At 56.7% G+C, this 23,232-nt stretch overlaps 1 protein-coding gene across 1 annotated transcript in view; it reads right to left on the bottom strand.

Moving 5' to 3' along the window:
- Window positions 1–431: 431 nt before the first annotated feature.
- The window catches only part of EBF4 (EBF family member 4), a 73,026-nt gene continuing 50,225 nt past the window's right edge, over window positions 432–23,232 (bottom strand). Inside the window, exons 8-18 of the mRNA XM_062202302.1 lie at window positions 8,395–8,476; window positions 7,614–7,731; window positions 7,400–7,533; window positions 7,183–7,309; window positions 5,949–6,037; window positions 5,790–5,855; window positions 5,527–5,704; window positions 5,247–5,435; window positions 3,680–3,877; window positions 1,346–1,421; window positions 432–1,139 (exon numbers count right to left, since the gene is read on the bottom strand). Coding sequence (XP_062058286.1) covers window positions 1,351–1,421; window positions 3,680–3,877; window positions 5,247–5,435; window positions 5,527–5,704; window positions 5,790–5,855; window positions 5,949–6,037; window positions 7,183–7,309; window positions 7,400–7,533; window positions 7,614–7,731; window positions 8,395–8,476 — 1,252 coding nt within the window. The 3' untranslated portion in view covers window positions 432–1,139; window positions 1,346–1,350. The remainder of the gene's footprint in view (window positions 1,140–1,345; window positions 1,422–3,679; window positions 3,878–5,246; window positions 5,436–5,526; window positions 5,705–5,789; window positions 5,856–5,948; window positions 6,038–7,182; window positions 7,310–7,399; window positions 7,534–7,613; window positions 7,732–8,394; window positions 8,477–23,232) is intronic.

Here is a 23,232-nt window from a genome sequence, read left to right on the forward strand (position 1 = left end):
CAGGGCAGATGACCCAGGAGGGGGAGGCGTGGGGGCTGGGGTGAGGCTCAGAGGCAGCCCTGGGAGCCAAAATCCGCTCTGCCCATCCCAGGGGTAGGGAGAGGCGTGGCCTGCAGCCTGTTTGTGGGGCCGCATTTTGCTTCTGGGCAAGTCTGTCCTGGTTCCCAGCAGAGTCTTCCAGGCTGGGGGACCAAGTCCTCAGTGGCCAGGTTGGGTCCCTGATCACAGCAGGGTGGAGCAGAGCCTGTCTCCCACATAGGGCCTGAGAGCAGACATGGGCAGGACATACATGGTCAGTTGGACTCCATGGCTGTTTCAGAAGCCCTTGGTGCAAGGGTGCCTCGGGGCATGGTCTGCAAGGCCTCGTGGGAGCTGCTTGGAGAAACAGAGCCACAGCAAGGAAGCAGGCGAGAGAGGCTGGGGCTGCCTGCAGCTGCTTTATTGTTGTTTTCCCCAAACTTAGCAGAGTGTGAGGCCGCTTGGGGGGCAGCTGGGCCCAGTCCATGGTGCCAGCCAGAGTCCATGAGATCCCAAATCCAGTAGGGCTGACACCCCCGCTTCTGCATCCTCCATGCCCAAAGCCCCCAGGGAGGCATGACATGGTGAGCATGAATGTGCAGGACATGAGGGAAGTAGGGACAGTCACGGGACCCAAGTGGCCGTCAGAAGCTCCATGGGAGCCTGGGCACCGAGTCTTAGCCAGAGGGCAGTCGGGATGCTTGGCCAGTGGAGATGGGTCAGATGGAAACAGGACCTTTCCAGGTCGCCTCTCCCTGAGCTGTCCCCATCCTGTGCCCCCCTCACTGACATCCCTGGTCTGTACACGAGCCATCTCATGGGGGCTGGAGCCGACCCAGCGCCCGCGGACTCACAGCCCAGCGCCTCCCCAGGTGCTCTCCCATCCAGAGCATCGGCACAGTGCTGGGGCTTCGGACTAGCCCCGAGAAAGGGAGGCGAGAGCCGCTTGTGGGGTCACGGGGACCTTGAGGGCAGGGAGGAAGGGCTCCCCCCTCCCCCTTCACCCCGTGGGTTGAGGTCTGCTGCAGCCATGACCCTGTATCTGTGCTGCCGTTCACGGTGTGGGTGTGAATCCCAGAGGGACGTCCAGTCCGGGCTCCGGGGGGGCAACACCTGCAAACCTGGTGGGCAGACAGGAGGAGGGGAGAAGGTCCTGGAGGAAGGCTGGCTCCCAGGGCACAGCAAGACCCTTCTCTTCAGCTTGCCAGCATGGGCTGTGTGCATCCCACAGCCTGTCCAGGCAGGCCCTGGGGAGGGAGACCTGGGACCCAGCTCCCCAGCCCCGCCGATGACTTGTGGTGCGAGCGAGACCCGGGCAGAGACCTACCGTAGTTAGGAGTATGCCAGGCCCTGGAGCCCCCGGGCTGGAGAGTGGAACTTGTCAGAATCCTCAAAAGACTGGTCTGCGGTCAGCAAGGAGAAAGGAGCCGTAAGGCCTCTGCAGCCTGGGGTCCTGCCCGCCTGCTGGCGGCGGCTACCCCAACCCCATGGGACGGCGAGGCTTCCCCCACCCCTTTTCAAAGGCCGGTCTCAAGGTGGTGGCCAGGGTCCAGGAGCACCTCTAGGTGCAGGCAGAAGCCACATCCTGCCAGGCTCCACACCAGCCTGCCCCTCCCACAACCCTCTGTGCAGGCGGAGGGGTGGGGTGGTCCTCTGCCCCCTCTCCCTCCCATTTTAAGCTCCAAACACAACTGGGTGAAGACAAGTGATCTACAACCTGGAAACAGGGTGCAAAATAAATAACTGTACGTGTGATGAAGCAGCCATCCTGTTCTGGGGCCTTCTCAGATCTGCTTAGGGCTCTGTTGTCTTCAACAAACTCATTTACTTCACCTGAACATCAATTTTTTTTTTTTTTTAAAGGCGGAGTGACAGAGGGGAGACAGAGATCTTCCATTCTCTCATTCACTTCCCAAATGTCCAGTCGCCAGAGTGGGGTCAGGCTGAAATCACAAACTCAGAACTCCACCGGGGTCTCCCACATGGGTGGCAGGGACCCTTGCACCTGAGCCATCATCTGTTACCTCCTAGGGTGCGCATCAGCAGCCCGCTGGACCAGAAATGGAGTCGCTGGGACTGGAAGCAGCACTCCGACACGGGATGCTGGTGCCCAAGCAACAGCGTCACTCACTGTGCTCTGATGCCTGCCCTTCCACCCACCTTGATTGTTTCTTTATAAAGAACACCCATTGCTGCTGGGGGAATGTCCCTTAGGACATGCTCTATCCTGGCCTCTTGCAGCTCAGAGCGCCACAAACTGAACGGCAGCCCTTGGCCCATTTATTCATTAACTCAGCCAGGGTAGGCATTGCCTAAGGGTTAAAGGGGCCAGGTAAGATGCCCCAGGACTGTACTGGAGTGTCAGGGTTTGATACCCGGCTCCTGACTCTAGCTTCCTGCTAACGTCCACCCTGACAGGCAGTAGCGCTGGCTCCAGGGACTGGGCTCCCGTCATTCACACGGGAGAACCGGGTTGAACATCTGGCTCCTGGTTTTGTTCTCCAGCCTGGCTAGGGGCTGTTGTGGACATTTGGGGAGTGAACCAGTGGGTGGATACTCTCTCTGTGGAAAATGGAATTGATCACCATTTCTCACTGACTATTCTTAGGCTGCTACTGTATGCCAGGCACTGAGCCAGGTGCTAATCACTGGGCTGAGTCCTAGGAGCTCCCCTGGAGACAGCTGCTGGCCATCTACAGAAACACCTGTGTAGGCCGGCGCCGTGGCTCAACAGGCTAATCCTCTGCCTTGTGGCGCCGGCACACCGGGTTCTAGTCCCGGTCAGGGCGCCGGATTCTGTCCCGGTTGCCCCTCTTCCAGGCCAGCTCTCTGCGGTGGCCCGGGAAGGCAGTGGAGGATGGCCCAAGTGCTTGGGCCCTGCACCCCATGGGAGACCAGGAGAAGCACCTGGTTCCTGCCTTCGGATCAGCGCGGTGCGCTGGCCGCAGAGGCCATTGGAGGGTGAACCAACGGCAAAGGAAGACCTTTCTCTCTGTCTCTCTCACTGTCCACTCTGCCTGTCAAAAATAAAACAAAAAAACACCTGTGAGCCCTGAGGGGCAGACCCCTCCTTCTACTCAGCCGTCAATCACCCATCAGCTGGGACCTGCTCTGCTCCCTCTGCCCGCGGGTGAGTTTCCCATGACCACTTGAGTGGGCAAGTCACAATGGCCGAGAGGCTTTGCTGCACGCATGCAAAGTGAGAAAACCACTGTTTTGTCACTGGGAGGTCGGTGGAGTGAGCTGGTCCCAGTTCCTAATCTAGGAAATGCGGGAGCAGGAGCTGGGCTAAACCAGATCTCAGGCCAGTCTCTTCCTGCAGGGACCCAGCCTCTCTGGTGGTGTGTGCTGCCCTCTGGGGGACACAGGGAGGTACAGGGCGCAGGCATATGGGTTCCTCCAGTTCCCCATGAGAGTGGGGTGCCAGAGTGGTTTCCAGACCTTGTCTAACTGGGATCTAAGCTGGCCAAGTGGCAGCTGAGAGCGTCCAGTGCGGTGACCACCCCCTGGGGTGAGGCTCAGGGAAGTGGAGTCCACCCAGGCCTCCTTGGACCCCTGCAGAGCTGCTTGCACTGCAGCCTCCAGGGAGAACTGGTCGACCAGTGTGAGCCGCAGGGGTGGGCCCCAAGCCCAGCAGCTCTACTGCCGGGCCCTTCCTCACCTGGAAGCCCCTCTCCGTGGGCTCTGGGGCAGGCCTGGGGTGGGGAGCTGGGTGGGCGCAGCACGGGGGCGAAGGCGCTCCTCTGTTTGACGGCGGAGATCATGTTGACAGGCGAGAAGGAGAAGACGCTGGTGGTGGGGGCAGCGGCCGGGAGGGACATGGAGGAGGCAGCCGCCAGCGGGGGGCTAGAGGGCATGACTCCGGGGCGGGGCGGGGAGGGGCAGGCGCAGCAGGGAAGGCAGTGGGAGACACAACAGGGAGACAGCACCAGAGTGAGCAGCTGGTTGGGGCCCCAGCATAGGGCCGGGCAGCTGACCAGGCACCAGACCCCGCTAGAGGAGGGTACAGGGCAGGGTCTGGGGATGTCAAAAGCCTTGAGGGGACCTGGGCCAGCCCTCGCCTTCTTGGGGGACTCTTTTCCAGGGCACAGGACCAGACCAGATAAAAACCAAAGGAAAGCAGAACCTCCAGCGAAACCTAACAGCGGTGAGAGATGAGCTGGGGGGAGGGGCAGCATTCCTGCGGCAAACCCCCGGGGACTGAGAGGTGCCAAGACACGCGGGTGGACCTGGGGGTGCACAAGGCTCCTGTGTCTGGGATCACAGTGCCCACAAGCACCCTAACTTCCTCTGCGAACATGCTCTGGGCTCTGTCTGGCCCTTCTCCCACTGCTCTCCTTTCAGCTGAACACAGGTCCCGGTCATCTCAGACTGGGCCCTGGACGCCTCCTGCATCCGTCTTCCACGTGCCATGTTTGAGAGTAAAGTGCAGGGATCTTGCTCTCCCAATTGCCCAGCCTCCAGCAAAAAGGACTTCTTCCTTCAGCCCTCGGCTTGGGGGCGCCCACCTTTCTACGCCCTGCCTGCCTCGCCTAAAGTCCACGGAGGCTGTGATGTGGGTGCCGTCCAGGCCGCAGGCAAGGGGACAAGATGATGCCTTTGGCATCTTCTCTCCTGTATGACCAGGCCCACTGCTGGCTGAGAGGCCCATGCACCCAGGCCTGAACCCACAGCACCCACGTGCAGGACTGGGGCTGTGAAACCACGTGCTCTTCCCCAAGTTTGTCTGGCTCTGCACCCACAGGAGCTCACTCACAACTGTAGCCAACCTGAGGCCGCGCCGGGTTTGCCGGCCAGCCTGCCTCACCCTGTGGCAGGGAGTCCCATCCTCTGGTGCCAGCCAGCCAGCCAGACCTGCCGGACACCTCTGGGCAAGCGAGGGACCGGCTAGAAGCCGCCTCTCCTGAGCCCTCCGGCAGGGGGCGCTAGCCTCCTCCCGAAGTTCTGGTGGAAGCTGCAAAGGTGGTGAAACACCAGGTCCAACCTTCTTGTCGTTAATGCCGGTGTCAGGGGGGACCCGGGCGCTGGAGGCACTATGTCCAACTGGGGTCAGCCCAAAGAGCTAAAGGTGCAAACACTCTGGCCCCGGGGAGGGAGTCGCACGCAGGGAGGACAGGGTGTGACCCCCACGGCAGTTAGCATCTACCTTACGGGGCAGGCGCCGGGAGCCCTCCCCCGGGCTGGACTGAGCCCCGGGTCTCTCCCCACTGCGGGCAGGGGACACTCACTGGCGAAGGGCGACGTGGCCGTGGAGCCGTTGAGGAAGCTGGGGGACCCGGGCACACCGAGGCTAGCCATGCCTGGCGCGCCATAGCCGCCAAGGCCAGTTCCAAGGCCACTGCCGTAGCTGCTCTGTTGCGAGCCGGGGCTGGGCGCGAACCCGCGCGGCGACGCACTGCTGCAACTGCGCGCGTAGCCTGCGAGAGATCCGCGGTCAGCGCCACAGCGCAGGCGGGGCACGCACGGTCGGTGTGCCCAGGGATGGTGCGCGGGGGCGGCAGGACGCACCCGCCTCGGCTCCCGGCGTGGCGTCCCCCACGGCGATGGCCAGCGGGCTGCTGAATGCGTTGATGCCCACGACGGCGGGGTGCGGGTGGCTCGGGGCCAGGGAGCCGAGAGGCGCGGGCGCGCGGGGGGCGCTGTACAGGGCTTCGGCCACGTCGGCTGCGCGCTTCAGGAGGAGCTCCTGCGGAGAGGAGAGGAGGGCAAGGCCGGGGCAGCCGCGGGGGCCGGGTCGGGCTGGGCTGGGAGGCGTGGCGGCGGCGCCCTACCTGGTTACTGCTGGGCACTCCGTACAGAGCCTCAGCTAGGTCGGCCGCCCGCTTCAAAAGCACTTCCTAGGGAGGGGAGGAGACAGCGGGACGGAGGGGGAGCCCCACCTCGCTCCCTCGCCCGCAGGATCCTCCTCCCCACCCCGCCCCTCTGAGTACCTTGGGCAGTCTCTCGGGGTCTCCGGGGTGTCTGGGGATGACCTTCTGCAGCCTCTGGAATCCGTAGTCGATGGTGGGCTCATTCAGGGCTGGAGAGAGGGGCGGCGTTGGAGGGCGCCCCGGCTTGGAGCCTGGCAGCACATCCCCTTCACCGAGCCCAGCCCAAGGCCAGGGAAATCACCCTGTGCACGGACCAGCGAGGAGCGGGAAAGTTTCCTCCGCGCCTTCAACAAATATTTACCACGCCGGGCATCAGCGCACAGACACTAGGGGATCCCATTTGCAGACAGAAAAAACACAAAGGAAATTGGGCGTCTGTGCTGCTGGGGGCAGGACTTGGGGAAGCGGCTTCTGTTTGTATAATAAGCTGCCGCTGTGACCACATGCAAAGTAAAAATCCACTTATGGCTCAGATGGACTCGGAGCAGTCCCCAAAGGCGAGAGCTTGTGTGCACACCAGGGAGGGGTGTGGCACGCACCAGGGCACTCTGTGGGGCCTCATGCCATTTGCCTCCCTCCTCCCCCACTCCTTTAGGTTGCCTGGCACGGACCTAGGGCGGCAGACTCAAAGCCCAGCGTTTCCCACCTCCAACCCCAGACTGAGTGTCATCCTCACTTCTGGGCCTTGTACACCTGCTATTCCTTCTCCTGTGAGGCCCCCCCCCATCCCTCCCTGTTCAAGCTCCTTTGGACTCTCCACCCTGTCCCCCACTCTGTGGCTGTGGCTCAGCTTCCTGGGGTTAGACTGGGGCACCCTGAGGGTAAGCAGGGTCATGGCCAAGCCTCCGCATCAGTTGGGGGTGGGGAGAAGGGGTGGGACCCAGAGTGGAGGTGACGATCTGGGCCAGTGGCCAGAGTTGGGGGGATTTTACCCGGCTGTCCCACTGCTCACCCTGGCATTGTGCCTGTAGTGTGAGGCCTGGCCCAGAATGATCGGGGTGGGGGGGGAGCATGGAGGGCATTTGGGGCATCTTTGAAATAAACATCCCCCTTCTGCCTGGACAGAGGGATGGGGTGCGTGGGGACCCTAGTGAGAATGCCCAAGGCAGAGAGAATGAGCTGGATGGTGGAGACTCCCTGACCCACAGAGGCCCGAGAGGGACAGAAGGTCCCATGTCAGCAGTGGTCAGGGGGAACGCAGAGGTGGGGTGTGGTGCAGGTGTAGAGTAGCTGCCTAGGGGCGTGGCCATACCAGCAGTACCCATTACCTGCCACCTGCCTCCTGCCTCCTTACCTGTGTACACAAACCGGCCAGGGGCTCCCTTGCAAAACTGCTTGGACTTGTAGGAGAGGGTTACCTCCACCACCCCGGGGATGTGTCGTGGGGGTGTCTGCACCCGGATGGCATGGGGTGTGATGAGCTGCAAGGAGAGAGGGGAGACCTGCAGGTCCTGTCCCAGCGAGGGCAGCCAGCCCCAAGGCCCGCAGGGAGACTGAAGGGGAGAGCCCACCTCGCTCCATACAAGCACATTTCCGAAAACGACCTGCAACCCGTCGAAAAAGTTGTCGCCGATGACGATGACAGTGGCGCCGCCTGTGGTCCAGCCCTCCCCAGGGCTAATGGCCTTGATGCAAGGGGTGGCAGCTGGGAGGCAGGAGAGGACCCAGGTCAGGGGACTGCAGTGAGGAGGGGGCCGGGGGGCTGGCTGGGCCGAGGGTCCTGACCTTCAGAAGGGTCCAGGCGGCGGGCCCTGCGGCCGTGCTTCGAGTTGTTGTGCACAAACATGTTGTCGGACACGGCCAGGACGTGGCCGTCTACGCTCACAGTCGTGGACACCACCACCTGCGGGGACAGCCAAGGCCAGCCTGACTGGGGTTTCTGGGGGGCGTTCCCGGGAGGGGCTGTGCTATAGAACTTGCAACTTGAGTCCCGTGGCCAGATGCTGGGGTTCAGGGTCTGTGGGGGCTGAGCTGGTAGAAGAGGGGCAGATGCCTCAGGTGCCACCCCTAGGAGCTAGAACAATCAAGAGCCACGAAAAACATGGGCTGGTCAGGCAGAGTGGGGACTGCTGCTGCACACAGCAACACCAGCCTGTACCCACCCGAGTGGGGTTGGAGGCTCAGGATCAGTTGGAGAACTGTCAGCGGGAGCCCCCCGCCCTATCCTGGCAGGAAACAGGGGCTGCCTTCTCCCACTACCGCTGCACCGGGAGGGTGTGCAGGCTGGAGATGCGCTAAGGGCAGCTGCTCTCGGCTTCACACTATGCAAATTACCTGGGTCGTTAATCATGTAAAAATGTCACAATTAGCATCTCCTTAAGTGGGACTCTAATGAAGCCTCCCTTGGCAGCCAGCGTAAGTTGAGACGGAGCTGCCCCGCCCCCAGCTGGCACCAGGCCCTGGCAGAGATGTGTCCGGGCAGGGTCCTGGCCTCCCCACCACTCCCAGGAAGGCATAGGTTTGCTGGGGGGGGTATGGGACCCCCTCCCTCTCTCCCCAAACCCACCTGGAAGCGGCGCATGTCCCGGGGGTTCCCCGCATTCTTCAGGCAGTTCTGGTTGCATTTGAGGAAGAACTTCAGGAAGAACCTGAAACGGTGTGGTCGGTGGGCTCAAAGGTCTGGGGTTCTGGAAACAGATGAGGGTCCGGCTGCTCCCGTCCATGCCCCCTCCCCGGAGAGTGATGTACCTGGGTCTTGTGCTCACAGGTGCACACCCATCATATATACAGGTACAATCGACCCATTGCAATGACTTCCATAGTACACCTGATTCTCCCCCAACACACAGTGCTAATTAGCCCCACAAAATGTGTATCTCGCACCCACACCATGTGCGGTCATCATGAAGAGTATGGCTGCTTTGTCTACACTATAGAATTACAAGTTATAGCCCATACATTGTATCCCCCAATACGTCACCCACACAATGTATCCTCCATGTGCAGCAGGTACTCACACCCAACCACTCACTGTGTGTCTGTCATATGCCCATCACATGTTTGGCACAGCAGCCAGGACATAGCATCCTGCATGTTTCCCCCCCCCCCCCCAGTATGCCCAAGGGCCACACAATGCATGCACCACAATGTGTCCCTTACACAGTATCTGTCTTATGTTCTATTACAAAGCACAGTCATGGCACACGCTTAGGGTGTAACCATCACACAAGCTTATACGGTGTGCTCCATGTGCGGTACACACATCGCACACATGTGGCATACTCATCACACACAGGCTATACCCATGAAGCACAGCATACAAGCATCGTACATGGTATATGCACGGAACATGCAGAGAATACACGTTAATACACCATTTTATGTTGTATGTGATTACTCAAAGTTATTGCAAACACCGTATGGCCATCTTGTACAACACACTCCACGGCTCCACACTGTGCATCTGCTGTACTGCATAAACCTAACCACACAGGGAAAGTACCCACCATTCACACATGGTGCCTCACACGACGAATGTCTTCCTTTTCACAGGTAGTAAAGGGAAAAGTGCAGCCCAGGCAGCAATGAGGCTGGGTTTTTAGACACACACGGAGCACTTGGTCTGCCAGTCCTTGCAGGCAGGGGGTTGGAGATGAGGCCTGGGCCCTGCCACCCACCAGGAAAGTGGCCACGGGCAATACGCTGGCCCTTGCGCTCATAGTCAACCCAGAACATGGTCACCATCTGCCTCAGCTCCAGTGGGACTCTGAGCACCCAGGGAGGTGCCCTTTACAAACTGTGGAGTCCAGGGCTAAAGCCTGCCGGGGGTCCTGGCATAGGGCATCACCCCTTGAGCCACTGTGTGAGCGCCTCTCTCAGCTTATTTTGCCTTTACCCATTTGGGAGCCATTTTTAGTAGACTATTACCATGTAGGGGCCCCAGGCCAGGGAGGGCCCCTTCACTACTACACACAGTAGTGATGTATGGGCAACAAATTTGAGCCACCCCTGAATTCACCGAACCTGCCTCCCAAGTCTGCAAACGTGAAATTCGTGTTCAGAAGATTTGGTACAAGGCCCCAAAGCTTACTCCCCCCAAAATGACTCCAGTGGGCCCTGGAACAGGGAAGGGGGCCTTGGGGCAGCCTCTCACGGGGAGCTGGTGACAGTCTTTCCCAGGGATGCGCATCCCTGGGGCCCTGCCTCTGTCCACAGCACCTGTCACGACCCCTTGCTTGACTGCCCTTGTACAGATGCAGCATCGGCTGCAGTCCCACCCACAGTGGACATTCCCTGACAGTGCTTTCACACAGCATAGACCACCCATAGACCCTAGAGAGTGCTGTGAAGTGCAGACACCCCAGAGCATCCCACACAGTGCACGTCCACAGCGTGGACACCCCATTCGCCCCCAGGACAGCCGGCAGTGCAGCTCGCTGCTATGCACCCAACAGAGTAGTCACCAAAGGTGGACGCCACATATGCCCCATAGGCCACCCCAGGTGCAGACACCTCCCGGGTGCCCAAATAGCATCCCTGTACAGCAGACACACTCTGCCTATCTCATGGTAAACGCCAGAGCCATCACTCTCTGTCACCTTAAGATACTCCAAGGTACAGACAGATACCTGCACACCCCCAGCAGTCACCTTACACACGTTCCACATCCGCATGTGGCCGAGCATGTCCCTAACCACATACACAGGGCAGACCAGAGCCTTCAAATCCTGTAATCAAACACTTGGTCCTGCACCAGGTGCTGGAGGGAGGGAAATACACCAGGATGGGACGCAGACCCGTGCTCGGGGCACTCGTGCCAATCCTTGGATACACCGTGATGGGACAAGCACGGAGGGACCCCCCAAAGATGGCATGTCTGTACTTCCCCACATCCACACGTGTGCCCCTGCACCCCACTCCATTCCCTACGGCACCTAGAGAATCAAGAGGAAGGACCCCTAGGATGGGGCTGAAATGGGAGCCGTGGCCCAGACATGACTCAGCGTGTGACCTGGGGTAAATTCATCCATGCTTGAAGGCTGCCTGCCTTCCAGCCCTGGCCCTGGGACATCCGACCCCCACGGCCCCTGTCTTTGCAGCGTCCTGGCCTTGCCACACTCTCCCTTTCTAGTACAGGCTCCAGCCGGCTGTCCTTTGGGCCCCACCAGTTCCCATACTCCTGTTTGGCCTCCTCTGGCCACACGAGGCTTCGAGGCTTTCCTCCACGGGACCCCAGGGCCCTGCCAGCACCTCTGTGGATGTGGACCTGCTCCAGAACATTGCAGGTTTTGAGGCCGACTGGCATTGTCTGCAGAACATGATGAATAAGGAGAAAGCAGCGCAAGGCCTGGGCATGCAGGGTCAGCCCCCTTCTCTAAGCCTCAGCTCCGCCAGCACACAGTCAAGACCATGCATGGAGCTGCTGCAGTCACCCCCACTTCCCGCTGGGGGCGCTCGAGGCTGCTCCCAGTCACAGCAAGGCCCGCACTCACCTGAGATCCTGCAGCTACTCCCAGCTGCCAGCCAGAGGGCTGGGAAGGAAACTGTGACCCTGGTTGGGGTGGGCATTAGGTCTAGCAGTTAAAGGCGTGGACTCAGAGGCCTGCATCGTGCATCACAGTGCTTGGCTTGATTCCAGCTTCCTGCTAATGCAGACTTGGGGGGGAGGGGGCAGCAGATGATAGCTCAAGCAGTTGGTTCCCGGCCACCCACATGGGAGACCTGGATCGAGTTCCTGGCTCCTGGCTGTGGTCTCCACCCAGCATCAGCAGTTGTAGGCATTCGGGGAGTGAACTGAGATGGGAGCGCTCTTTGTCTTTCTTTCCGCCTGTTTCCCACTTTCCCCAAAACAAATTATCCTGGAACAGTGGGTTTCAAAGTACAGGGACCACGCCAGCAGCATCAGCCTCACCCAGGCACTTGCTAGAAATGCAGACTCTTACCCCCCACCCCCACCCCCACCCCCATGCCCTAGACTTGCTGAGTCAGACACTAGGGTGGGGCCAGGCACTGTGTTTTCATCAGCCCTCCAGGTGATTCTCAGGTGCCTGTGGTTTAAGAACCCTGACCTGGAGCTGTGCTAGCCAATGGGCACTGGGCCCATATGACCTTGAACCTTTGCAATGTGACTCTGAGTGTGCTGTAAGCGTAAAGCACACGTTGGGGTTCAAAGATTGCAAAACACAAAGATATGAAACTTTTTTGCTATTGATTACATGTTGAAATATTTTATATAGATTGGGTTAAATACGACATTATCACAATTTTAACTATTTTTGGCTTTTAAAATGTGGCTACTAGAAAGTTCCACATTGCATATGAAGCTTGTGGTCTGTTGGTGGTGGACGACACTGCACTGGGACATTAAGCTAACCACGCCACCCTGGAGGCGTCCCACTGTCTGGGGAAGTAACTGACTTGCATTTACTATTGACCAGACCCAGACTCTGTAGTTAGGACTGATTTGTAGAAAACTGGTAAGATGCAACTGATATTTGTAGAGAGAATAACAGATTTATTTTGGTAGAGAAATTAGGGTTAAAGGTTACAATTGTATTGTCCTTTGGACATTAACCACCTATATGTTTAACTTGGCAATTTTTTTTTTTAAGAATATAGGGGTTTGGGGCTGGCACTGTCGTGTAGCAGGTAAAGCTGCCACCTGCAGCGCCTGGATCCCTTATGGGTGTTGGTTCAAGTCCCTGCTGCTCCCCTTCTGATCCAGCTCCCTGCTAATGACCTGGGAAAGCAGCAAAGGGTGGCCCAAGTGCTTAGGCCCCTGCCACCCATGTGGGAGACTCAGAAGAAGCTCCTGGCTTTGGTCTGGCCATGTGGCCATTTGGGGAATGAACCAGTGGGTGGAAGATTCTCTTTCTAACTCTGCCTTTCAAAATAAGTAAATATTTTTAAAAATTACCTTTGGAGACCTTTAAAAAAAGAACTTAAGAGTTTTAAAAGATTTATTTGAGGCCGGTGCCGTGGCTCAATAGGCTAATCCTCCGCCTGCGGCGCCAGCACACAGGGTTCTAGTCCCGGTTGGGGCGCCGGAGTCTGTCCCGGTTGCCCCTCTTCCAGGCCAGCTCTCTGCTATGGCCCGGGGAGGCAGTGGAGGATGGCCCAAGTCCTTGGGCCCTGCACCCGCATGGGAGACCAGGAGAAGCACCTGGCTCCTGGCTTCACATAAGTGAGATGCGCTGTCCGCAGCAGCCATTGGAGGGTGAACCAACGGCAAAAAGGAAGACCTTTCTCTCTGTCTCTCTCTCTCACTGTCCACTCTGCCTGTCAAAAAAAAATTTTTTTTATTTGAAAAGCAGAGCAATAAGAGAGTGAGAAGAAAGTTATCTTCCACCCATGTTCACTCCACACGTGGCACCAATGGTCATAGCTAAGCCAGGCTGAAGCCAGAAGCCTGGAACTCCATCTGAGTCTCCCGTGTAGGCGGCAGGGGCCTGAGCTCGCAGGCCATCTTCTGCTGCTTTCCCAGGTGCATTAGCAGGGAGCTGGGTTGGAAGTAGAGCAGCGGGGACTTGGAATGACACTCTAATATGGGATTCCAGTGTTCCAAGCAGCAGCTTAACCCACTGCGCCTCAATGCCGGCTCCATAACTTGGCAATCTTCTTCCGATGGTTTTCACAAACCTCCTCACCTCCTCTCTCCCCTTTACTTGTCTCTCCCCACACCTACATCTATACCTATATGAAAGTACTTCAAAAAGTTCCTGGAAGATGGGGTTAAAAGACCATGTGCATTTTCCACAAACCTGTGTGTGGTTCAGTTTCTCTTTTCTTCGAATGATCTTTGTCATCCCATCCTTCCCTCATCTACAGTTCTAGAAAGCTCAGCACATGCTCAGTAGTGACTCATACAGGAATCACGCCTTGGCCTTTTGGAAGGTTATGCTTTGGCAAAGGTGAATGGCCCCCAAGGCACCTGCCTTCCAAGGGCAGGCCTGGAGCTCGGGTCTTGGAAGACCGGGAGCGGTGCCCCCACCTCTGCTCTGGAGCACCTGCCTACCCTTAGCCCCAAGTGCACTTGGGACCTGCCTGAACTTTTCTTTCCCCATCCCTGGGAGCTAGAGAGGCCAAGGTGAGGACACAGGCTGGTGCCAGGGCAGTTGGGAGAGGATGAGGAGAGTATCAGGAGAGGAGAGAGGGGCTGGAAGTTCCCCCAAGCCACAGCCATGCAGAGGCCTGGCGTGGGGCTGGGAACCAGGGGAGGATCGGGGAGCCTGGTGTGCAGGAGCTGGAAGACCAAACACACACATGGACGTGGGGACCGAGGGACTGTGCCCCCTTAGGGAAGAGAGCCTGGGCAGGGTCTGGGTTCATGATGACAAGTGCTGGGGCCTGGGACACCCTATAGGGGGATCCGGGGCAGGAAGGGATGTGCGTTTAGCTGAAGGCCAGCAACAGGAAAGAACTCTACCCCCAAAGCCCAGACGAGCCCAGAAGCGTTCTCTGAGCAGCCCTCTCCAAGCCCGGCCCTGTGCACTGGAAGGAATCCAGGGAAGCCTGTTTTTCTTCTGGCTGGGGTGGGCCAAAAGCAGAGGATAGCAAGGCAAGGCCAAGCTCATGGCCCTGGTCAGCCCAAGTGTCCCCACGGAGGAAGAACCGTGTGCAGCACCTTCCCCACTGTGGCCATGAGGCCCTCTGTGTGCACAGTCTCACCTGGACCTCACAGGAAGGGTGGTGAGAGAGGTCACGTCCCATGAGAATTAGCAGAAGAAAATGCCATCAATACAAGGGTGAATGTCCAACAGAATGCTTCAGGGAGGTAAACACAAAACAACACAACCCCAGCCCCGAATCAGCCAGGCCTACTGGATCAAGCAGCTGCTGAGTTGCTCACCTGGCACTATCTTGTTTGATCCAGGAGGTGGTACAGGTCTGTAAGCATTCCTATTTTGCAGGTGAGAAAACTGAGGTTGGGGCTGGCTCTGTGGCACAGCGGATTAAACTGCTCCTTGGGATTCTGACATCCTACGTTAGCAATGAGTTTCTGCTGCTCTACTTTTTTTTTTTTTTTTTTTTTTAAAGAAAATGTTTATTTACTTGAAAGAGTTACACAGAGAAGGAGAGGCAGGGAGATAAAGGTCTTCAATCTACTGGTCCACTCCCCAACCGGCTGCCACGGCTGGAGCTGAGCTGATCCAAAGCCAGGAGCTTCTTCTGGGTCTCCCACGTGGGTGCAGGGGTCCAAGAACTCCGTCCATCTTCCATTGCTTTCCCAGGCCAGAGCAGAGAGCTGGATCGGAAGTGGAGCAGCTGGGACTCGAACTAGCGCCATATGGGATGCCGGCACTGCAGGCGGTGGTGCAGGCAGTGGCTTTACTGGCTACACCACAGCGCTGGCCCCTCTGCTGCTCTACTTCTGACCCAGCTCCTGCTAATGTGCCTGGGAAAGCAGCAGATGGCTTGAGTACTTGGGCCCCTGCCACCCATGTGGAAGACCTGGATGAAGCTCCTGGCTCCTGGCTTCCACCTGAGCCAGTCCCAGCTATTGTGGGCCATTTGGAGAGTGAACCTGTGGATGGAAGATCTTGCCCCCCCAACCCCAGCTCTGCCTTTCAAATGCAAAAATCAATCATTTTTTTTAAAAACTGAGTTTAAGTGAGATTAACCTACAGTCACAATAAGTAAGTGCTAAAGCTGGGACATGAACTTGGGTTTTTGTGAACCACTGATGCTGACAAGAGTCATGAAACGTCCTTCCAAGTGGGGCTGTCAGAGCCCAGCCGCAAGGCTGGCACTGCAGGACTGCACAGCGAGCCCTCCTTGGAAAGCCGCCTGGGGACCTTAGAGTTAATTCATGGGGATTTCCTCAAGGTTACAAATTCATCAGGGCTGCAGAGGAGCGGCTCAGCGTTGCTCCTGGTTTTGGACGCGTGGCTGCTGCCGCTGCTGTTCTAAGGAAGCCTTCAGGGTTAAGGAATGGTTGAGCAAGAGGGGGCAAGCGTTGGTCACTGGTGAAGGTCATTGTGGGTTCATCAGTCCATCCTAAGTGGTGCCCCTGGCGTGGCGGCATCAGGCTGACCTCCCAATAGCATATTCTGCCTACACGCTAAGTACGCCACGTAACAGAGAACTTCAGTCCGAGGCCAGGTGGAGAGCTGTGAACAGTGGTCACCCAGCTAATAAAGCACTTAGAGGGTGGCAGTTGTGCATCACAAACCTGAGGCCGCTGATTCAAATGAGAGGTACGAGTAGTTCGTCCACACACCTGCCTTCCCACGGCCTAAAGTTAACATCACTATCGATGCTTTTTATTGATCGAGAAGTAAAACTTTTTTTTTTTTTTTTGACAGGTAGAGTTAGAGAGAGACACAGAGAAAGGTCTTCCTTCCATTGCTTCACCCCCCAAATGGCTGCTACAGCCGGTGCAGCGCCAATCCGAAGCCAGGAGCCAGGTGCTTCCTCCTGGTCTCCCATGTGGGTGCAGGAGCCCAAGGACCTGAGCCATCCTCCACTGCCTTCCTGGGCCACAGCAGAGAGCTGGCCTGGAAGAGGGGCAACCGGGACAGAATCCGACACCCCAAATGGGACTAGAACCCGGGGTGCCGGCGCCACAGGCGGAGGATTAGCCTAGTGAGCCACGGAGCCAGCCATAAAAACTTCTTAAGACGAAAGGAAACAAACTTTCCCGGGTCAATGGAATACTACCAATACAGGAGCAAAGGCTGGGCCAGGCACGATGCAAGTGCAAGCAAGCAAGCTCTCAGGATGACCCCACAGCACACAGTGCTCTGCTCAGAAGAGACCCTGCCGAGATGAAGACACTGAAGGTGATGACGGAGCAGGGAGCAGGGAGCGGAACCCACTTTACACTCTGGGTGCCCAGGGGGTGGAGAGCAGGGCGGGATGGAGTTGCTTTCTGCAAATCAATGGCAGGGTGTTATGTAGCGGGGTGGGGCCTGCCTGCGTGCCACACCCCCCAGCTGCTGGCAGTGTGGCTGTGAATGGCTTCTCAGTTGCCCCCACGACCTGTCCTCCTGTCCAGCAGCCCACAGCCAGGGACAGACTGACCCTGCAAGGAGGACCAACTCCGGAAGCCGTTCACACTCGGGACTACCCTGTGGGGTCAGGCTGGTGCTGGACGCAGCCTCAGACGACCACCTTGCTAAGTGCCCCCTCCAGCCCTGCCCTGCCCCCTCGCTCCCTTTCTCCTGGGAGCTCTCCTCCAATAAGCACTTTTCGCAGGCTGCTCATCTCAGGCTCTGCTCCCAGGAACCCCAGTCTGAGAGCCCAGGCTTTTCACAGTTGTGTCCCTCCCTGCATTCCCCTGGACACTTTCTTAGGACTGAAATCCTGCGCCCACCTCCGAAGAGGAAGCTGTCAGTACCAGAAAGAGTTGGACTGAGCCCACAAGTGCACTGGCAACTACAGGAGGGCCACGGCAAGGACTGAATATTGAGATTCCAGTGCTGTTCGGTAGAACTTCCCTTGGAATGCTAGCTGCTGGCCACATGTGGCTACCGAGCCCTTGCGATGCGGTTAGGGTGACCGAGGAACTGGATTTTAAATTTTGTTCCTTTTTAGTTACAAATGGTCACACAGGGCTCTGGGTTGTCACATTGGACAGTACGGATCTACAAAGAAGTGCAGTGGGCAGACAAGGAGTTAGGACAGGGTACTCGCAACCACAGAGGATTCTGGGAAAGCCTTGGGAGAGGAAGCTCACTGGGAGCCAAGGGTGGACTACAACTGGATGTGTAGTTCCAAGTCCAGAGTAGGCGCTGTGGCCTGGGATGAGGAACTAGGAAGAGGGGCTCCTCCACTACTTTTTATCCTAAAGGACTTTCCCTTGAGGCCAAGAGCCTCAGAAGACACAGGACATCTCCTGGGGCAGACTGGCTCTCTAGAGTGTCCATCTCCTATTGCTGTCTGCCCATCCACTCCCTCCTTCGGCCCACACCCCCACTTAAGGAGATGGGTCGATTCCTCCCACGTGCCAGGCACTGCGGCTCCAGACGCGAACCAGATCTGGAAACTGCCACCCACTAGGGCAGAAGACACGGGCTCCGCTCAGCAAGGCAAAGTGGTGGGCGTGGCAGGGTCATCTGCCAAGTGTCATCTGCAGCAGCCACTTCTGCCTGGGAGAGGTGGGAGGGGTCCTAGAGATCACACTTGACCTTGGGCACTGGGTCTTGAAGGGCCTCACTGAGAAGCAGGAGGCAAAGGGAAGAGGAGCTGTGCCAAGGGCCACTGGCACCAATGGCACACTCCCCCAGGGTGGCAAGATTAGTGGCTGGCGCTAAGTCACGCTGGGTTTGGAGCCTGAGGGTGATGGGGAATCCGGTGGGGGGGGGGGGCTCACTGACTGCATCATTTGGAAGAGTCATTTTGCCTCCGGAAAGAAGCAGGTACCTAAGGGTCAAGGCTGGAGAAGAGGAGGTGAATGGGAGGTTGTTGACAAAGTTCAGGCCCATGTGGAGGTGACCCAGGCTGCTTCCTGGTCTTGGTTTGCAGTAGCAGCCAAGACAAGTGTCCCCAGGGTCACAACCACCTGCCAGGCCTGGACCTGGCCTCCCCACAGGATCCCCATCCAGGGTAGAGGTGGCTGCAGTGCAGATGGGCTGGGGCACTATAAATAGCCCGGGCGCATACATTAGCATGCCAATGCACCCGCACCCCATCCTCTATGCTAATGGCCCACCATGCGCCTGAACACCTTCTGTTCCCCTGCATGCATTTGCATGCACAATTAGCATAATCTTGTATAATTAATGAACAGCGTCAATTTTAGCTCCTAAGTAATTTGATTAACATGTTGATAGGGCACTTACTAGGCTCTCCAAGCCTCAGGGCCGGGCATGGGGCCTGAGCAGAAGGGGAGAGGGGGTGGAGAGACTGCGAAGGGGCCCCCAGCTGCCCAGGAAGAGTGGAGGTGACTCCATACCCCCCAGGTGGGCCTGAAGCAGAGAGGCTGCCAACAGGAGGCCTCTGGGCACTAGGTGAAGAGGGGCAGGGATGGGCTGGAGCACAGGTTCAGGGGTGGCCTGGGCGTGGACACACACATACACACATCCCCTGCCTGGCCCCAGGGAGTCTTCTGCAAATGCAATTGGACTCCCAGGGAAGAGGAAGAGGAGGAAGACAAAGTGGGAGGGATGGGGAGGGGTGGGGGTGGGGTGGGAGGTGGGAGATGGACAGGCAGACGACAAGCTCAGAGGCGGAGGGCGAGCGCCTGAGTATCATGGGCAAATAAAGGGCAAGGGGGAGGCCCCGAGACAGAAGAAAAGAAGAAGCTGGGGGCTCGTTAGGTCTTGGAAGAGGGATATTAGCCAATCCTCCAGGTCAGAGACCCTGGTGCCTATTTATTGGTTACGGGAGAAGCGGGTAGGGGAGATGTGCAAGGCCTGGCATTTTGGCAATGGGCAAGAGAAAGGCAGACAGAAGGCTGAGCGTGGCCTCTTCCTATTGAGAGAGAGGCCCAGTCCCAGCTTGGCCATCCCAGGGCTCGGGCAGAAGCTCGCCTTGCACACGGTCAGGCAGGAAGTCGTCCCTGGGCTCTGACGGAACTTTCTCGCGGCTGTCTAGGCTCAGGTGCACTTGGCTTCTGAGCTCGTCACCAGGGGTGGAGTGACAGGGAGAAGAAACGACACCACAGCCAACGTCGCCCTGGGTACTGTGCACGCTTTACCCCACACGCCCTTCCCTCCCCTCACCCCTACCAGGGACATTGTCAGCTCCATTACACGAATTTGCAAACACAGGACCACGTGTCCCAGGTTGGCTGGAGCCCCCGGCCTGGGACAGCCCCTCACACAAGCTGCGGACGGTGCATTCACAGCACCCATCACTCCACCCACCAGGGTCCCGAGGCCTCCTCATGCCCACGCTCCCTCTCCTCCGGTTTCCTCTGGGCCATTGCCCGCTGCTCCACCCTGGGCTCAAGTGCGTGGCAGGGAGCACTTCTGTCCCAAGCTTGGCTTCAGCTGTCCAGGGGTCTTCCCAGAAGTCCTTGCTGTACATTAGGGGTCCTTGGGAACCCCTATCTTTATGACTGGCATCTCAGGCCATGTGGCCACCAGGGCAGATGGGGCAATCGCTCTTGAACCCCCTTTGCTTCTCCCTCCCTCAAATGCTCCCAGCTGTGGCAAGGGGGTGGGCACAAGTGTGGGGCAAAGGGTAAACCTTGGCTCCATCTTAGCACTGACCCAGCAGGGAGGCTCTGGGCCTCCAGGGCAACGGCCAGGTGGGTCTTGGTCAGAAACCTGTGCTTGCAGGACGAGTGTGGGAACAGTGTTTCATTTCCTCAATGGCATCTTTTACCAATAAGCTCATTTCTAACTCTTTCATACCAGAAGTTTTAAAATTTGTAATGCCTATTTATCAAGCTTTTGTTTTCTATTATGGATAGTTTTAAGGGTTAGTTTATAGTCTTTGGATAGTACTACAGAAAGCCCTATCACGGCCTTAGTCCTGATTACACTGGGAAATCATGCAGACGATTGCTATTAAGGAAGAAATTAGACATGGGCTTTTTGTAGATGCCCTTTTTTAAGAAAAGGAAGTCCCCTTCGTCTTTTTGTGTTTTACTTTAGCCATGGGTCTCAATCCCTGTCATAGCTGAATAAGTTATGTCACCCATACAAATACAAATGGAGGCACTGCATTGTTGGCACATGTATTACAACACTTTAATTACTATTTTTTAATCCTGTCTACCATATTTGTCTTTTTTTAAATTAAATTTAATTTATTTTTTGACAGGAAGAGTTAGACAGAGAGAGAGAGAGAGAGAGAGAGGGAGAGAGAGAAAGGTCTTCCTTCCATTGGTTCACCCCCAAATGGCCGCTGCGGCCGGCGCACTGCGCCTATCCAAAGCCAGGAGCCAGGTGCTTCCTCCTGGTCTCCCATGCAGGTGCAGGGCCCAAGAACTTGGGCCATCCTCCACTGCACTCCTGGGCCACAGCAGAGAGCTGGACTGGAAGAGGAGCAAGCGGGACAGAATCCGGCGCCCCAACCGGGACTAGAACCCGAGGTGCCAGTGCCGCAGGCGGAGGATTAGCCTAGTGAGCCGCGGCACCGGCCTAATTTGTCTTATAATTTGGTCTATATTCTCTAATATGAATTGCTTTTCTTGTGAACTGATCTGAAAAACATAAGTATAAATAAAAATATAAATAAAAAATAGAATAAATAAAGCACTGAGAGCTTGTCCCAAAATGCATGCAGAGGGCCGGCACTGTGGTGTAGCGGGTAAAGCCGCCGCCTGCAGCACCAGTTCAAGTCCCCGCTGCTCCACTTCCAATCCAGCTCTCTGCTATGGCCTGGGAAAGCAGGAGAAGATGGCCCAAGTGCTTGGGCCCCTGCACCAGTGTGGGAGACCTGGAAGAAGCTCCTGGCTTTGGATCAGTGCAGCTCAAGCCACTGCGGCCATTTGGGGAGTGAGCCAGCAGGTGGAAGACTTTCTCTCCTCTCTCTCTCTCTCTCTCTCTCTCTCTCTCTCGTCTCTGCCTTTCAAATAAATAAATAAATCTTTATTAAATTTTTTTTTTCTAAGCCTTTCAGCAAAGCAAGGAAGAATCACAGGTACAAAGGACTGAAGGAAAGGCCTGTCCAATGACAAGCTCCTGCTAACCTAACGGCAGAACTGCCAGCGACCACACAGACAGGAAATGCCTGCTGTCAGGGTTAGTCCAGGAAAGTCACTAAACAAACAACAACGGCAACCAGCACCACCATTAGGAGGGAGGATCAGACATCGGACTTCTAGAAGTACTGCGTTATATTTTCAAAATATCCAGTTTTCGGCAAATAGTTAGGATAGATGCAAAGAGGAAAGTAAGGTCCACATCTAGGAAATAAAGCAGTCACAGGGAAGCCGCCCTGAGGAAGCCCGGATGTTAGATATTCTAGATGAAGACAGACTTGGCTATTACACATGCATTCACAGAAATGGAGAAACTAAAGCACTCAAGACAAATATGAAATTATCTCACCAAAACAGGGAACACCACTAAAGAGGCACAGACTGTAAAAACAATAGAAACTGTGGAGTTGAAAAGGACATTAACTGAAACAAAGAATCCCTAGGGGAACTCAATGGCATGTCTCAACTGGAAGGAGAAAATAAAAATAAATCAGTGATCTTGCATACAGGCCCCCTGAGATCAGCTGGTTCAGGAACGGGGAGAAAAACAATGAAAAAGCAGCAGAGCCCAAGGGGCCTGTGGGACAGCACCAAGCCCAGTCTATGCTAACAGGAGTCTGAGAAGGACAGGAGAAAGGGAAAGGGGCAGAAAAGGTGCTTAAAGAAATAATGGCTGGGGCTGGTGCTGTGTACGGGTCCCAGGTGAGTGCTGGTTCATGTCCCGGCTGCTCTGCTTCCAATCCAGTTCCCTGCTAATGGCCTAGGAAAAGCAGTGGAGGATGGTCCAGGTGGGAGACCCGGATGAAGCTCCTGGCTGCTGGCTTTGGCTTGGCCCAATGCTGGCTGTTGTAGCCATCTGGGGAGTGAGTCAGCTGATGAAGATCCCTCTCTTTCTCCTTCTCTTCTCTCTCTGTAACTCTTTCAAATTAACTAACTAAATAAATAAATCTTGTTTTTATTTTATTTTTTGACAGGCAGAGTGGACAGTGAGAGAGAGAAGACAGAGAGAAAGATCTTCCTTTGCCGTTGGTTCACCCTCCAATGGCCGCCACGGCCAGCACGCTGCGGCCGGTGCACCGCGCTGATCAGAAGCCAGGAGCCAGGTGCTTCTCCTGGTCTCCCATGCCGGTGCAGGGCCCAAGCACTTGGTCCATCCTCCACTGCACTCCCGGGCCACCGTAGAGAGCTGGCCTGGAAGAGGGGCAACCGGGACAGAATCCGGCGCCCTGACCGGGACTAGAACCCGGTGTGCCGGCGCTGCAAGGCGGAGGATTAGCCTATTGAGCCGCGACGCCAGCTAAATCTTGTTTTAAAAAGAGATCTACACAAAGACACATCATACTCAAACTGTCAGAATTCAAAGACAAAGAAAGAATCTGCAATGCAATGAGAGAAGTAACTCACCACAAATAAGAGATCTCTAATAAGATTAACATCTTACTTCATTTCTCATCAGAAAATGGAGCCCACGGGGCCACTGTTGTAGCAAAGCAGGTTAGGCCACCACCTACAGCACCGGCAGCCCATATGGGCACCAGTTGGAATCCTGGCTGCTCTATTTTCAATCCAGCTCTCTGCTAGTGTGCCTGGGAAAGCAGCAGAAGATGGCCAAGTCCTTGGAACCCTGCACCCATGTGGGAGACCCAGATGAAGCTCCTGGCTCCTGATCAGCTCAGCTCTGGCAGTTGCGGCCATTTGGGGAGTGAACCAGTGGATGGAAGACCGATCTCTTTCTCTCTCTCCTTCTGTCCATCCCTCCCCTTCCCTCTGCTTCTCTGTAACTCTTCCTTTCAAACAAATAAAAAAAAA

This window comes from Lepus europaeus, chromosome 10 (assembly GCF_033115175.1).
Source record: "Lepus europaeus isolate LE1 chromosome 10, mLepTim1.pri, whole genome shotgun sequence".
In the NCBI taxonomy this organism is placed as follows: domain Eukaryota; kingdom Metazoa; phylum Chordata; class Mammalia; order Lagomorpha; family Leporidae; genus Lepus; species Lepus europaeus.